At 40.3% G+C, this 16,399-nt stretch overlaps 1 protein-coding gene across 4 annotated transcripts in view; it reads left to right on the forward strand.

Annotated features, from left to right (window-relative positions):
- PIKFYVE (phosphoinositide kinase, FYVE-type zinc finger containing) overlaps positions 1–16,399 on the forward strand; it is a 62,671-nt gene that overhangs the window by 27,108 nt on the left and 19,164 nt on the right. For all 4 annotated transcript variants that reach the window (XR_005821278.1, XM_040562134.1, XM_040562135.1 and 1 more), the window contains 9 exons: positions 3,726–3,788; positions 5,798–5,927; positions 6,211–6,391; positions 7,669–7,743; positions 8,399–8,506; positions 10,384–10,524; positions 10,959–11,085; positions 12,141–13,327; positions 15,387–15,487. Coding sequence is in view for 3 of the 4 variants with exons in the window: in XM_040562134.1 (XP_040418068.1) it covers positions 3,726–3,788; positions 5,798–5,927; positions 6,211–6,391; positions 7,669–7,743; positions 8,399–8,506; positions 10,384–10,524; positions 10,959–11,085; positions 12,141–13,327; positions 15,387–15,487 (2,113 nt within the window). In the remaining variant the exon portion in view is untranslated. The remainder of the gene's footprint in view (positions 1–3,725; positions 3,789–5,797; positions 5,928–6,210; positions 6,392–7,668; positions 7,744–8,398; positions 8,507–10,383; positions 10,525–10,958; positions 11,086–12,140; positions 13,328–15,386; positions 15,488–16,399) is intronic.

Here is a 16,399-nt window from a genome sequence, read left to right on the forward strand (position 1 = left end):
GGCTGTAGTCAGGTACTTTAAAACTGGCTGTGGCCAGCGTTAAAAGACTTGTAGAGCAGTAACCCTGGTTTCAGATGTATCTTGGTCTTTCTGTGCAAAAAGCTTTACATGATGAGGGGGAAACGTAAGAGAGCCTACCTCTCTCGGAAGCTGTTAACCAGGTCAATGCTTTTCATAGCCAGAACTGAAGCTCTTGTGAAAAAGATTTTAATGACGGAGAGCTCAAAGAAGATTATCAGAGAAGGCAAGTAGTGAGGGAACTGAAAGTAGAGACACTTCTGCTTTTTGAGTTGTATGTACTGACAGCACTGTGCTGTCTTTGGATCTCTGCTAACTGGTGTTTATGTTGTTCCTGAAATGTGTGGTTTCTTAATCAGGTTATTCTGTAAGAGTGCAGTTTGTAGTAGAATACTGGAAACAATTCTATTTAAGAGAATGGATTTCTCTTGAGGAGAAAAATATCAGTAATACACCTAGAACTGAGATAAGGTGGAGGTGTCAGTTGTTAAAACACGTTGTGGACAGGTAAATATTATTCTGCAGTTTTTAGAAAAATCTGTACCCTTTGCAGATACAGAGGACTTATTGCAGGTCTTGTTTTGTCTTCCTACCCTGAGAGTCTTTAGAGGGAAGAACTAACCAGAAGGAAACAACTTAAAATGACCGCCGACATTTAAAATAGCAGGAAACATTTCCTGGCAACAGGGAAACTGAAATTTCTTAGGTACTTAGATATTTGTTGTAGAAGGCCTCCAAAAATTAGATGCAACAAAACCATGTGTTGCCCAAGGTAGTGAAATGGCTGGCTTTTAAAACTTTGTTCTGGATTGTATTAAAGTCTGAGTGCAAGCAAAGGCTTTCAGTCTGCATTTTCAACTTATCCTGGCCATTTTCCGCAAAAGGTGTGTTTCGAGGTATTACTGGTTATCGCAGTGATGCTTACCAGACAGTCAAGACTAGATAGTTAAACTTCTATGTAAAATGGGACATGTTTATTTTAATGACAGAGCACTTATAGTTATTCAGTGGCACTACGTGTTTGTAGCTGTCAGGGATCGGTAGCTTCCCTGTGCCCATTGTGTCAAGAGTAAAGAGCTAGATTTCATCCTAATTGTCTTGTCTTTAGGCTAGGTGACAGTGATTTAATTTTCACTGGAAAAATGAAGCAAAACTGAAGATGATGCCCACATTTTGAGTCTAGTAACTCAGTTTCCTCACAGCTGTGTAAATTACAGTCATTAAGGGAGTACTGAGGGGGCAAAACATCAGTGCTGGAAGTGTGGGTCAACTTTGATCTTAGTGGGTTTCTTCAGCTGACTAAGGGATATGCAGCAATTTTCACTGGTCACAGAGGTCAGCTGCTTTGAAGCAATAGTCCGTGATATACTAGCTGTGGTGTATAACAGTGATTTGTGTATCGTCTGGGTCTAGTGGCAGGACTTCTTGTGATGTTAAAGGCTGACTAATGTCCAGCATGTTCCTGTGAAATTCTAGTGACTCTAAGTTAGCTGGCATGTAGTATCTTACAAACGAATATAGTGACTCATTTATAGTATCATCTGCCCAAAGATAATGGTACTTTCTGGGATGTATCAAAATTGGAAACCAAGCCATACTGCTTTCTGTATTTAAATTGGGAGAGGAGATTAAGTGATGGGATCAATTTATTCTGAGTGTTACTTTTAATTGCTGTTTTCAAAGAGATACAGTCATCAGTATGGGAGACTATTTTCAAAATGTCCTTGCAGCCAAGTATCTGTGATCCTGGTAGGGCAGGTATTTTGGGAGTTTTTGATGGCAGCATGTACCTTGGAGAGGGACAGAGAAGATTCTGAGTAATAATGACACAGTTCCTTACCACTGTTGCTTGACAGGGCTTAGAGTCCAGTTGTCAGGAGCTCTTCTGGTGCACCTTCTATTAAGAAGGTACTTGCTGGTTTACACTGTAGACCTGTGAATTTGTGTGCATTGTGGTATTGGCTTCCCTTGAATATCAAACTTAGGAATTTGTGTATTTTTGGGGGGAGGGGAAGTTGATCAGGGCAGTATATATGATAATTTATTAACAGCTAACTGTTTGCAAACAGGGTGGAAAATATGCCATGGGAACCTCTGGTTGTTCTTGTGTCCTGTTCTTCCCCTTCATGGAGCGTGATAAATGTAGGGATGATGTGAGGTGAGAATTGTGTGTATTAGCCACTCTCACTGTCCCAACTCGCACCTATCGGTGTGTTATCTTTCTGGTCTAGTAAGAGGTATGGATTTCTTACCTTGTCAGGAACTTCCCTTGGGACACAAGTGGAAGGAAGCAAAGTTATAGGAGGTGAAGCTCTGTTTTTGAGAAGTTTTGGTTTGAAGGTGTCACCTGCTTCTTTGGCCAGAGAAAAACTGAGGTTAGGTTTCAGCTGGGGATTATTCCTGCTTTGGCCATGCCAGGCAGGGTTATATGTCAGATCTAATTTCAGTATGTTCAAAGTAAGAGCTTCTGCCCTTAGGCTGTTGCAAGGTAGAGAGGGTTCGAGGTGTTGGTATACATCTTTGTGCGTAGGGACAGTCTGCCACGACTTTTCTCTAGCTGATCTGTGGAGCTGTGGGTGAATGCTGAAGGTGATACAATTTATGTAATACGGTAGTTTGCTTGTAACGCTAAATGCTTAATCTAAGCAAGAGGTGAAAGGAGTCTGCAAATAACCATTGAGCTGCAACAGATACTTGCACCTCCTTGTTCTGCTCCGTAAGTCTGGTGCACTGATCATCTGTTGAGTGTGTGATTTCAAACTGGGTAACTGCAGACAAGCTCAGATCTTTAAAATAGTGGTATGTAAAGGGTCTCTTGAATGCTGCTGTTCAGAGACTTGTGATTGCTTGTGTCTTGTCAACTTTATGTTGCTTTCTGTTGGTGTCTGAAGCCTGGCTTTGCATTGTTTGTGGCAGTAAGTCCAGACCGTCCTCAGGAAAGGTGATAACGAATGGCCGCACTGCATAAAAAGTTGAGCTACTGCTTGTTTTCCCACTAAAATCCGTTCTTGTAGAAGCTAGTAAACTAACTAAATGCACAACAGGTTAATGGTCTCTAGAGGAAACAAGATTTGTGTAGCCAGACAGTCTGCTTGAAAGATCACTGTGCTATTTTAGTTGTGGTGATCTAGCAAGCTAAAGAAGTGTAGTAGATAGAGCTTCGTCCTATTTCCCAAATGTAAACTGCTGCATTTGTTTCCTTCACTGTGCAAGATAAATCTTAAGGCTGGTCTCTCACTGAGTCTGAGATAACACCAAAATATTTTATTGGAGTGTGAGATCAGAATGGCTTCTGAAGCTGCATTTTGAGATCAGAATGAGGAGGCCATTTCCTGTCTGGACACTTCCATGGTGTCTGCTCACAGCCTGACACAACTATATTCAGATCTTTAAGAAGTGCGTGCCAATTGAAGGAGCAGACTCTTTAAGGGCTAGTTCAGTCTGTGCTCATCTCTACTTTGCTTCCTTGTTTTCTTTGCAGTAATAAATAGTGTTTTCTTGTCTTCCTAGAGCTTTTTGATAGAACAAGACTGAGAGGATATTCTTGTCTTGATCACTCACTAATTTAGCAACAGCTTGATGACTAAACACTTACATGAGTAATGCTGCTTCTTCTGGTGTGGGCGTGAACATCATAATTATATGGGCATACCAGTATAACCTGTCATTTTTGTCTCCGCCTATCTCCCTCTTCTCTCTTCTTTCAGAGTACTTGAATCCTGACAACGGAGGGCAGCAGATGTTCTCTATAAGTGATGCTTTTATTAAAGGTAAGGGGAAACTTCAAATGTTGCTGTTGTGTGCTTTAATATAACCATGCAAGTTCTTCAGTAGTCCTTTAACAGGTTATTGACCTTTTAGAAATATTTTCTTGATAGTAAAACTGAAGCTACTTGTGGCAAAACTGGTATATAGACTATATTCTGTTTTTTAATGTGCTTACAAGCTCAAATTTCTTTCACTTCTCAAATTTTTCATTCAAAAACACTCAACCTTTTATTTTATTAAAGTATAAGTAGCAGGGTTTATCACTTTTGTTTGTAACTTCCCTACCCACAAACTTTTATAAGACACCAATTCTGACTTTCTGTGCAAAAAAAAAAAAAAAATGTGATAGGATTAATTGCACTCCTTCTACAGAGCAATTCAAAGCTTCATTTCAAATTTTTCTGGATTTCCGGTCACCAGCACTACTACTTCTGAAATGAAAGGTAATCAGACACAGCTGTGAGTTTTAAAACCATCTGCCTTCCAATGCTGTAGTCTGGTGCGCTTGTGGGATTTTTGTTTCCGTTTGATGCTCTTGATTTTAGTGAGCTCAAAGGAGAGGAGGAAACAAATGGGGAAATCGCAAAGTCTGTGCAGCTAGAAAAATGAAGTCTTTGGCTAAACTAATGCCTAGTTTTTAACTGAACTTTTGCAGGAAGGGGTAAGGGGAGAAACCCAGCTTAAATTCTGCTTATCTTCTATACAGACAATTTTGAGTATGGAGTGCTTGGAAGAAGTAAATTTCTTTTTTTCAGTATTCCTGCTCAGGTTATTATATAAGGATTTTGCATTCAGATCATGCACTCTCAGTTGTTTTAAGCTTGAATTCTGAAGACTTATATACTTGCTGATGAGAAGTTACACACCGCTTGCATAAAAGATTTATAATATAGTCAGCCATTATGTGAATGGGGAAGTTCTGATTTGGAATATCGTAATACCTGTGTGGGAAATAACTTAGTTTTCTGCAATTTGAAAGAGTTACTGTGTAACGAAATTACCTATTATCTTGGTACTGCAAAACACAGAGAATGTTTTAAAGGCATATTAAACAGTGATTGAAAGTGGCAGTTACGCCCTCTAACTGGGGACTCTTCTGCACTGTTGAAACATGTTTTCTCTTTCCAAAACCAGAAATAACTACAGTTTATGTTGACATTTAGAATTAAAAAAAAAAAGTATCCAGTAGATACAGCCTTTGGCATCCTGTTTAACATGCTGAAGAGTATATGATAGGTGAAATGGTATGAGAAGATGTGCTGAGATTTTTGGAAAACTTCTGCTACTTTCTTTATAGAAAATTCTTAAACTTCAGAGAGAAAAGAGAATTTTGTTGTATTAAATACTGTGACTTAGGCTAGTTGAGCCAGCCTGCTTGCAGCTCACTCTGCACCTGACTAGCAAGGGGGGTGGTGGTTGGGTTCAGGACTACAAGTCATGTAAAGGTTCATCAGTAGCATAGCATTTTTTTTAAAACGTTTGGGAGACATGTTAAACAAGACCTTTACCAAGATATTTTGGCTACTTGTGCTGCAGCTTGAATGGAGTAACTTGATCTTTCTACTGCCACTTACATGTATAGGTCTTTAAAGCAACAGTTTTCTGTGGATCAAATTAGTGCCTTTGACTAATATTCTAAATCTAAAAGGCATTATGATTATGTATTATGAATATGTAATGTATTTTGAATTTGCTGCTTATTTATAGGTAAAACTGGGATATAACTTCTGTTTTCTCATGTCTTAATTTGTTCTTCTGGAATTAAAATTATGTGCTGTATACTACCAGTACAAGAATTTCACTAATTCTCTTTTCCTCAATGTACTCACAGCTATTGTACTTGATATTGTTTGCAGTCTCCTATTACCATGACTTCTAGCTCAAACTCAGTCTTTCAAGAGGCTTAGACTTACGTCTTAGTAAATTCTTTCCTTTTCCAAGTAGCCTTTCAGAAAGATGCAGGAATTCAACAACAAACTTTATATTAACAAGGTTTGTTTATCTCTTGCAGAGTCATTATTCAACAGGAGAGTGGAGGAGAAGTCCAAAGAACTCTTTTTCACACCACTAGGCTGGCACCATAGCAACCTGGATCTGCTGAGGGAAGAGAATGGGGAGAAACAAGCCATGGAAAGGCTGCTGTAAGAAAAATATAGAAAAAAGAATTTACATATTTTGAGTAACAATTCCTGAAGTCCTCCTGTTCCACCAGCTTTCTGTGGTACTTGATCTTCTGTGGACAATACAAGGAACTCATTTGTATTAAGAAAACAGCATTTTTACAGTATATTTTGATTGCTTTCTTGCACGTGGTTTTATATGTTGAAATAGAGGACCAGAGAGTTCACTCTCTGAAAGTAACTTCTGAAAGGTGACTTCAGTTAAACTCTGCTCTGTATCTTTTCCACATTTTTTTTTTTACAGCTCTGCTAATCACAACCACATGATGGCACTGCTTCAGCAACTTCTATACAATGAGTCCCTGTCCCTGTCATGGAGGGATATCATTGTACCTGTGGTCTGTCAGGTAGTTCAAACAGTACGGCCTGATGTCAAGAACAGAGATGATGACATGGATATCCGCCAGTTCGTCCACATCAAAAAAGTAAGTTTCAGACCCTGAATGTAGGGAAAGACAAAGAATGCAATTGCTGGCAGCACCTGCTGTTTGAAGAGAAGGGTCATCCACACTCCCCTCAGCATGTTCAGTGGTGTAGTTGGCCAACAGGGCCTTTAGATAATGCAGGTTTCTAGCAAAAGTTGTATAGAAAGAACTCTGTATCCTGGGAAAGGTGTCTCAATGCCCTGGAGCTGGCCTCTTCTTTCAGGCCGTAGGCTGCAGAAAGTAGGAAAGAGCAACACCTCTGTAATGAATTGTTTCCTTTTTGGGCTTCTGCTTGTTTTATGCTTGGATTGGAGAGGTACTAAACACTGGATAAGTAACTTTCAAGACTCTGTATAGCAATCTATTGCTCTGTAACTCCCTGTTATGGAGGATTTAACTCCTCCCATGCTAATTGCAATGACTTTTTGTGGAGGAAAACTTGATTGTTATGGGATGGTGCATTTAGGTCTGCCAGATGGCCAAGAGATGACATTGCTGAACTGTAAGGCTGGAGTTGTGGCGTGCAGAGTTTCTTCTTAGAGGCTGGTGTGAAACTAACCTCTAAGGAAGTAGCCTTGCTGAGGCTCACAGGCTCAGGCTTATTTTTGCATTGCAGAAGCAAGTTAAGATATGAGGAAAGCCTTGTGTTACTCCTGACAGTTCTGTAGGATCTCTTGAGGCAGCAACAATTGATGCCGCCTGTCCTGAGGCCCAGTTTCAAAAAGCAGATGTTCAGATGTGAAAACTCTCATAGGTATTTTTATATGCCAGTAACAGAAACATTCTCTGAAACATGTCATTAGGAACCTGTTTCATGTTTATTACTCCTGCGATTGGTTGTGACTCTAGGCACACCAGTCAACTGTTTGTGTTCAAATAGTAAGTAGAGGTTTGTTTATTCTCTTTCGTCATTACAACTCTTGTCCATTATTAGTGAAAATGGTATGTGCAAAGGCATATGCTCCCGATGGCCTGTAGAAACTTGCATTCCCTTATTGTCTTCTGGAGTGTACTTGATTTCACAGATACGTATTTGCTGGGAGGAGCTTGGAGATCCTGGAACTTAATACTTGCTTTCATGTTGTTGTTTCTAGTTTACCAGACTTTAAAGGAAAAGTTGTGTGTCCAGCATGACAGCATCTGGTCTTTCATCTGATAATTGAGGGTGCAGATGAAGCTTGCGCAATAGCCACAATAACTATTCTGTTAGGTTTACAGCATTTAAGCTATGGGAATGTATAACAGTTCTAAGTGTTCGACTTCCTTTGCTCTGTTAGATTCCTGGTGGAAAGAAGTTTGACTCCATGGTGGTGAATGGATTTGTTTGCACTAAGAATGTTGCCCACAAAAAGGTAATGCAGACTGGATTAATCAAGTGCTGGCTGTAGTGCATGCTGAGGAAACAAATGTCCTGTGACTTCTTTTGCACTAGAAGCTTCTCTCACCAGTCTGGAGGTGTATGGGCTTTTTTCAGTTTGCACAGCACCTGAATGAGAATGTTTTAATGTGTTTCTTTTCAAAGCTGTTTTCTGTTGTGTCAGATTCTAGTGTAGGGAGGAGAAAAAGCTTTCCTCATGCATGTATAGCAAAATATCCTTTCCACCCCTATCACTTCAGAATGTATCTAATGATTACCCCAAGAGTTAGCCAGAAAAAAAGACCTTATGGTCATGATCTTTGTGACAGTATAATAAAGTGAACCTTTATTTAAAGCTGGAGGTCAAAATAGAAGTGATCTGAACGGAGGCTCTAAGGTATGTGAAGAGTTAGTGTGACTTGGTGTAGTTGGGCGGGGACTGCAGAAACTTCCAACACTTCACTCTTACTGGACAGTAGCTGTGAAATTCCAAGAACTGGGTGTAACATGATCATAAAAAGAAAAATGTATAGTTGGTGTGGGGAATAACTGAGATGCCTGTTTAAATACAGTCATGGGTAGTCTGGTATGGGTTTTTTCCCTATTTACTTTTCCAGCTCTGTCTTTTAACTATTTTGTTTCTTTCCTAGATGAACTCTTGCATAAAAAATCCCAAAATTCTTCTGCTGAAGTGCTCAATTGAGTACCTCTATCGAGAAGAAACCAAGTTTACCTGCATAGACCCTATAGTGCTTCAGGTAAGAGCATGGTTTTGTTCTTGGTTGAAATTGCCTGAGACTGATTCACCCTTTTGGGGTGCACATCTGATTATTCAGTATGTAAGGTGGACTTGAGTTACTGGGATTGTGTATTGAAGAGAGATTTCCTCTTGTAACAGCTAGCTAGGAAAACTGTTGCACTAAATAGAGTACAAACTTGTAGTCTTCTGAGGGTTTTTGCCATCAAGAGTTACACATACTGATTGTATTTAATTGTAAGGATCAAGATTTATATTTTAAGAAACATTTTTCACTTTTAATGATACACTGTGTGAGGAACACAGGGTTCAGAAAGTCACAGCTAGGCATGGCTTAAGTGTGCAGAGAAATATTAAGTGTGTATAAGTGAGAGTTCAGTTGTACCCACATTATTCTTTGTCAAGCTTGAACAAATGGGACAACACCCAACCTAATGAAGTGATGAACTACAAAACATCACTTTGGAACAGGTGCTCAGCCCTTGAGAGCAGGGAGGTGCCTTGGTATGAAAACACTGAAATGGGTGGACGTTCCTTAATGTACTGCATGCCTGTCTGAGGATCAGTTTTCAGGTCTTTTGTAATTTGGGCATTTGGTGCCTTACTAAGCTTGGGCCATAATGTTTTTTTTTCCATCTTTGTTTCCTTAAAATGCATTTAAGACTGCTTCCATTTGGTGCTTAATAGAGTTGCATGTATAAAAACTTAAATAATAAAACTTACTTCTGCATAGTGAGTTGGTTTTTCCAGTAAAAGCTTAAGCTGAGTCCTGTCCTTTGTCTGAACAACGTAGAAGTATCTACTGTTCTTTCTGACTACTGGTTACTGTGATTGTTTCAGTATCTGCTTCAGAACATGATCATATGTTTTTGTGTATCTGCCTTAAAATCCTATATGGCAGAGAATACTACAGAAATACTAGTTCAGTTGAAAAGGTCAGCTTCTGTTGAATGGCAAACTGCTTTTGTGGTACCTTTCTTTTGTCTGGAACCTCTAAAACTTGACTACTGTGAGTCACAATAACACAACCAAAAATACCTGATTTGGGAAGCTGTATTGTCCCTCTAATAGTGTAGCCCATTAGTTCTTATGGGGGTTACAGTCCTGCTTTCTCTTTCTGAGCATGGTAATAAAAGTGGGGAGATAGTGAAATGAAGCCAGAAGGTGGCAATGGCTGGCAAGGCAATTTCACAGTGCACAGCATTTGGGATCCTACTCTGGAAGCATTGTTCCCAAGTGCAGATTTAGGGACTGAGGCTTGCTGTATGGCGCAGGAGTTGAAGACAGAGAGAGAGCAGTTGTATACTGAGTGAATGGAAGCGTCTGTGAGTGACAGCACTCGACGTTAGTGTGTATCTGAAGGTGGGGAACATAATATTGCAAACAGCTTTTATTTAGGATGCTCTAATTATAGCATCATTTGAACATAAGAATTTTTTTGTGTTAGGATATAAGGTGCATGTAGATATTTTATTAAGATATTTGAGCCTCATATGGGGAATGAAGTATTGTTTTGTGAGAAGTCATCCAAGATACTGAGAATAGAGCTGCTGTCTCTGGACTCCGCACACAAAGCTAGTTCCTGTTGAGTGGTGTGGCTGTGCATATATAAAAAATGTTTGGATTCTGCAGCTTTCTTACTTCAGACAGTCACTGGACCATGCCCTCACACCTGATTAGGGTATGTAGCGAACTATTGATAAACTGGGCGATGGGGATATGTGCACAATGGAAAACTGATAGTGTTTTCTGGATAGCTGTTTTCCCTGTTCTATAGGAAAGCTCAATATATAAATGAGAAAGTAATATTAAGCATTTAAATATATATTCTAGGACAGGTTTGGTCTACTTAATTGCCATGCATTGTTCTTTCTGCAGGAAAGGGAGTTCTTGAAGAACTATGTACAGCGGATAGTTGATGTCAGGCCTAACTTGGTCCTTGTTGAGAAGACTGTGTCCCGAATTGCACAGGACATGCTGCTGGAGCATGGTATCACTCTTGTCATCAACGTCAAGCCAGTGAGTGTTTCCTGTCAGACATCAGACTGTACCTTGTGGTGGATCTCTAACTTCTCTTTGTAGCATTTTTTTAAATGGTCTTCACTTCCAAGGAGACACAGCAGACAAACCTAGAAAGTAATTTTTCCTCACTAATTCCTACCAACTCTCTGCTGTGCCCTTGCTGGCTGGTCTTTGTACCCTGGCTATGTTTTAGTTAATTGAGTCATATTTGTAGCAAATGCTACAATCTTCCCTCTCACCAGTAATAACTGCCAAACTGCTTTTCTATGATGTGTATTTGGGTGTGTGTGTGAGTGACTGGATTTAATCCAGAGTTTACCTCACAAAGTGGGAGGTTGCCTGGATAGCACTGGCATCTTTTAGAGCAATCTAAAAAGTACTAATGTCTTATTTGCACTGTAGATTCTTACTTTTCTTTTTAATTTTCACAGCAAGTGCTAGACAGAGTAAGTCGAATGACCCAGGGAGACTTAGTGATGTCAATGGATCAACTGTTGACCAAACCACGTTTGGGAACCTGCCATAAATTTTATATGCAAGTGTTTCAGTTGCCCAATGGTGAGTAAATCTTAATGTGTCCTAGTTTGTGTGCATAAGAGGCTAAACGCTTTGCTCTTGGTAACAAGGTTTGAACTGTTGGGTATTTTGTGTTATCAAGTATTATATTTTCTATTCATCTTTCTTTACTTCTGTTACATCTTGGAACTACAGCGAACTAAGTCTGAGCACACAAGCTTCATCAAAAAGTACAAGGTCTTCTGTTCTTGGTAAGATGAAAGATGCTAGACTTCAATTAGACTGGTTCTTTCCACTGCCCTGGAGATTGTCTAGTCCAATGTCCTGTTCAAAACAGGAAGGGTTAACTTCAAGGCAAGATCAGATTTCTCAGGGGCTTGTCAGCAGTGTTGAAAATATTGCAGAATGGAGATTTCACAACCAATCTGGGCAGCTGTTTAGTAGTTTAATAATCCTCCCCATAAAGAACTCTTCCACATTTTAACAAGGCAAATTCTGATTGACTATCTGTGCACTCTACCCCTTGTCTTTTCATTGTACATCTTTGAGAAATCAGGTTCCTTTTTCTCTGTAACACCCTGTAGGTAGTGGAATTCTTCAAAGGAAGTAACCTGGCAGATTACCAATGGTGCTGGCACACAAATGTGGATGCAGTTTTTGTGGCAATGTAGTCTTTGCATCTCTTCTTCAGGTCTGCCTTACCCCCTTCCAACTTCTAAATTTTACTCGGTCTTGTGCGCTTTGACTCATAAGAATGAGCAAACTTGCAAGGGAGGATAATGGTTCTTCTCTTTCACTGCTGCATACCCTGTCTCCCAGTCTGCAGCGATCTTAGCATAAGATGTTCAGATTAATGTGTTTTATGCGGTCTTTACTTGGACTGCACAATGACTTTTTTATAAAACAGGAGGAGTTTGTAGCAAAAGTTTGCTTTGCTTGCAAAAAGTGTTTTCTCAGTACATATAATACTGATTTCTGCAGCTGGATTGTGCTACCAGTGTTTCTTGCTCCTAATCTCCATTAGTCTATTCAGTGTGTGAGATGCCTAAGAGCAGGTTGTCATCCTAACTCTGTTTTTGTTTTTTTTTTCCTTGTAGATCAAACAAAAACACTGATGTTCTTTGAAGGGTGTCCCCAGCACCTGGGCTGCACTATCAAATTGTGTGGTGCTGCAGAGTATGAGCTGGCCCGTGTGAAAGAGATCCTGATCTTCATGGTCTGTGTGGCTTATCATTCCCAACTGGAAATCTCTTTCCTTATGGACGAGTTTGCTATGCCCCCTACTCTGGCAAAAAACACCTCTTTTCATTCCCTTATTGAGGATCCAGGAGATGAAAATGAACAGCAGAATCTTTTCAATGGTGAGGATTATAGCACAGCAATCAGAGACATCGAACTCTCCACTGAAAAGCTTCCTGTAATCTCAGAGTCAGTGTCATCTGATGAGGTCACCTTGCTTGAGCAAAGAGGATTATTTGAGAGAGGTGACCAAGAGAACAGTCAGCTAGAAACAATGTCCTCAAAACAGCAGGAGCACCACAAAATGGAGTCGTCATTTCCAGTGTTCCACTCTGTACCTCCTGCAATACCTGAAACATCTCTTCTGCCCCTCCATGGCATGGACCAGCACTTGGTCACTCTGGATAGTCAGCCACTAGAGCCTCTTCAACAGGCAGATGATCTGCAGGAATCCAAGAGTCAAATGAGAGTCTTCAGAGACCCTCTCCAGGATGATAGTGGTTTATATGTTACGGAAGAGGTAACTTCTTCTGAGGATCGTCTCAAGACTTACTCTGCAGCCTTTAAACAGGAGTTGAAAGATGTCATTCTCTGTATTTCTCCTGTAATGATGTTCCGTGAACCATTTCTTTTGACTGAAAAAGGCATGAGATGCCCTGCCCGAGAATACTTCCCCGAGCAAGTTTATTGGTCTCCTCTCCTTAATAAGGAATACAAGGAATTGGAAAGTAGGAGGAAGAGACAATTATTGCGGGATCTTTCTGGATTACAAGGGATGAATGGGAGTATACAAACCAAGGCTATACAAATCTTACCTTCCCATGAGTTGGTTAACACTAGAATAGCAGAGCATCTAGGTGATAGCCAGAGCTTAGCCAGGATGCTGGCTGACTATCGGGCCAGAGGAGGGAGGATTCTACAGAGAAGTACAGATCCCTTTGCTCAAAGTAAGGATGTGTTCAGTGTCCCTACTGGAAAAACTGGTTGCAGGATTGAAGAGGATGAGAAAGGACTGGCTCAGAGTGAATCCTCTTGGTCTCATAAGGTAATGATTCAAACTATGCTACTGAAAACACAGTTACATTATTTTTTCCTGGTAATATAGAACATGTGTTTAATACTAAATGTAAAACTGGAGACTCTTATGACTGGGTCAAAACTGCATTTTGGATTGCAGTGCTCTGGGCACTTAAACCAATTTAACCAGCTACTAGGTAGATGAGAGAGCAGAACATGAGACTGCAAAACTTCCCTGAGAAGGGAAAAGCCTGTGAGGCTCCTTCTTCTCTTATCCTGAGAAGCGTACAAAATCAGCCCAGAATCAGTTTAGTACATTGGCTGTTCAGCTCAGTTGCACACAACTGATTCATGAAAATGAATACATGGAGGGGGAAAAAAAAACTTTGTTTCTGAAACTGAGCTTCCCTGCTGCATGTACTGGTGATTTCTAAAAGCATAATGCTCATCCCTCTTTAGAGGGATTAACGTCATGGAAACAGCAGTAGGCTGTAATTACATTAAAGTATTTGATTGTTTGCAAAAGTTTGGGTGATCTGGAGAAATGCGAGAATCTCTTAATGGAGAGGGTAAGATCTTATTAGAAACTTCCAAGTAAGGGAGTATGCACTTGGAACCAAAAATATATAAGGGCATGGGAAACTGCCATGACAGCTGCTAATTTGCATATGAGGAAAAATGTATTGGGACTTCTCAAGCACTGAAAGCTATGCAGGAAAAAGTCTGTCAAGGGTAGCAGAACTGGTCTTGTAGTAGTCGTACATTTTGGAGCCACCATCAGTCTCCAAGTTCGTGACCAGAAGTCACCTTTTAATTGGTGCTAAATGTAAATCTATGTAGCTTCACAGGCAATAATCTAACAAGCTGGAAGAGTAGCTGTTGCTCTAGATCAAACTGCTCTGTGCTGTATAAATTTATTTATAAAGAAAACTATAAAGTCACAGAATATCCTGAGTTGGAAGGGAGCCACAAGGGTCATTGAGTCCAGCTCCTCGCTCTGCACAGGACCACCCAAAACCAGACTATGGGGCTGAGAGTGTTGTGCAAATGCTTCTTGAACTCTGCCAGTGCTGTGGCCACTGCCCTAGGGAGCTTGTCCCAGTGCCTGACCACCCTCTCGGTGAAGAACTTTTTCTTAACTTCTATCTCCATGCTGTTCCCTCAGGTCCTTTCGTTGTCCCCAGAGAACAGAGCTCAGCGCCTGCCCCTCCGCTCCCCTCGTGAGGGAGCTGCAGGCCGCCATGAGGCCTCCCCTCAGCCTGCTCTGCTCTGGGCTGAACAAACCAAGGGGCCTCAGTTGCTCCTCATATGTCTAGCCCTCTAGACCCTTCACTGTCTTTGTAGCCCTCCTTTGGACACTCTCCAGTAGTTTTATGTCCTTTTCATACTGTGGTGCCCAAAACTGCACACAGTACTCAAGGGGAGGCTGCACCAGTGCAGAGCAGAGAGACAATTGCTTCCTTCAACTCGCTAGCAATACCGTGCTTGATGCACCCCAAGATACTTTTGGCCCTTTTGGTTGCCAGGGCACATTGATGCATATTCAACTTGCCATCAGTCAGAACCCCCAGATCCCTTTCTGTGGGGTTGCTCTCTAGCCTCAAAAATAGTTGGTAACTTCATAGTTCTGTAGGGAGTAAGAGGGGTTATGGTTCCATTCTGGCAGCAGGGTGGTAAATCTCTTCATAGAAAAAGGCAGAAAGTTTGAAGTCCTTCTGTAGTCTCAGTGAGTAATTGAGGTGTAATATACTGGCAAAGACTTGACTCTAAGGTGTGCTAAAACATTCAGTGTCTTGGAGACTCTGGACTTTTGTCTTGGGGCTTTGGATTTCTGTTTTGGCCCCTCAGTTTCCTTTCTACAACATGGTTATTTTGTTTGTATTATATGTATTGGTTATAGCTTCTAAAAATGGCAGTTAGCACTTAAATTTACTTGAAGCTCAAAGATAATGTAAGATTAATTTGTAGAAAAGGAACAAACCGGGCTTTGCCCTTAAATAAAATTACTAGAATAATATTTTGTCATTGATTATGTGTGTGGATGGAGGTGTCTGTAACCAGTGAATGAGCTGTTTTCTCTCTACCAGGTGGATTGTCTGAGTCCAGTAAACCATCAGAGACTCTGTGTTCTCTTCAGTAGCTCTTCTGCTCAGTCCAGCAATGCTCCAAGTGCCTGTGTTAGCCCCTGGTACGAAAACTACTCCTCTACAGCATGTGTAGTTGTTAACTTTTTTTTCTGAAGGCAAGGTCAGTGCTCACTTCATAGAAGTACTTCTTTGAGGACTTGTTGGTAGGTTGTAATCATCTTCTAATGGGAACTGGTGCAAAAATTTCATCTTGCCTGATTAGGTGGGTACAGAGCAATATTCCACAGCCTTTCTAATCCCTCTGGCATGAAGGAGAAAGCCCAGCCTGAAACTGAATGCTTTAGTTGGACTTCAGACTGTAGAGCGATGTAAGTGTAGGGAGGACACTGTGCAGCAATATGGGGAAGAGTTGCTGTATATAAACAAAGAAGAATGTCCAAGCCCAAAAATAAACCTTGAAGAAGAATCTTAGACTACTTCTAAATTGTGTTATCTGAGAGGGGCATTTGAATATATTACTGTCTTTCTCATAAAGTTAACAATGTTAAGCTTTAACTGTAGTTTTAGCTTAGAGGGCTATAACTTGTTGCAATTTATGAATTTTTTTTAGTATTGCTCCTTGGACAGGTCTTTCACCTAGCTCAGGTGAAAATATAGAGATGTCTCTCACAGGAAATCTAGATCTTCCTCTGTAAAAGCTAAGGAATGAACAAAAAAATGTTGAGCTTCTTAAAAAGAAGTGATAAAGGCGCATAAATTAGTGATAGTTAGAAATGTCTGAATAGAGACTTAAATTGATACTTACACATTTTAAGTGGCTTGGTCGCTTCATATTCTGAGAAATGAAAACTGCTATTAAATTTAAAGCTAATCTTATATAAGATTTCTAGGCTTTTTTCATGTTCTATTTGTGCCCTCTTTGTAACTGTTTAAATGTTAATGTTAAAGGCTTCAAACTGTCTAGACTTCTGTGCCTAGGTGTTCTTGAACATGATCTTCAAAAGAGCAATTGA

The sequence above is a fragment of the Cygnus olor genome, chromosome 6 (genome assembly GCF_009769625.2).
Source record: "Cygnus olor isolate bCygOlo1 chromosome 6, bCygOlo1.pri.v2, whole genome shotgun sequence".
In the NCBI taxonomy this organism is placed as follows: domain Eukaryota; kingdom Metazoa; phylum Chordata; class Aves; order Anseriformes; family Anatidae; genus Cygnus; species Cygnus olor.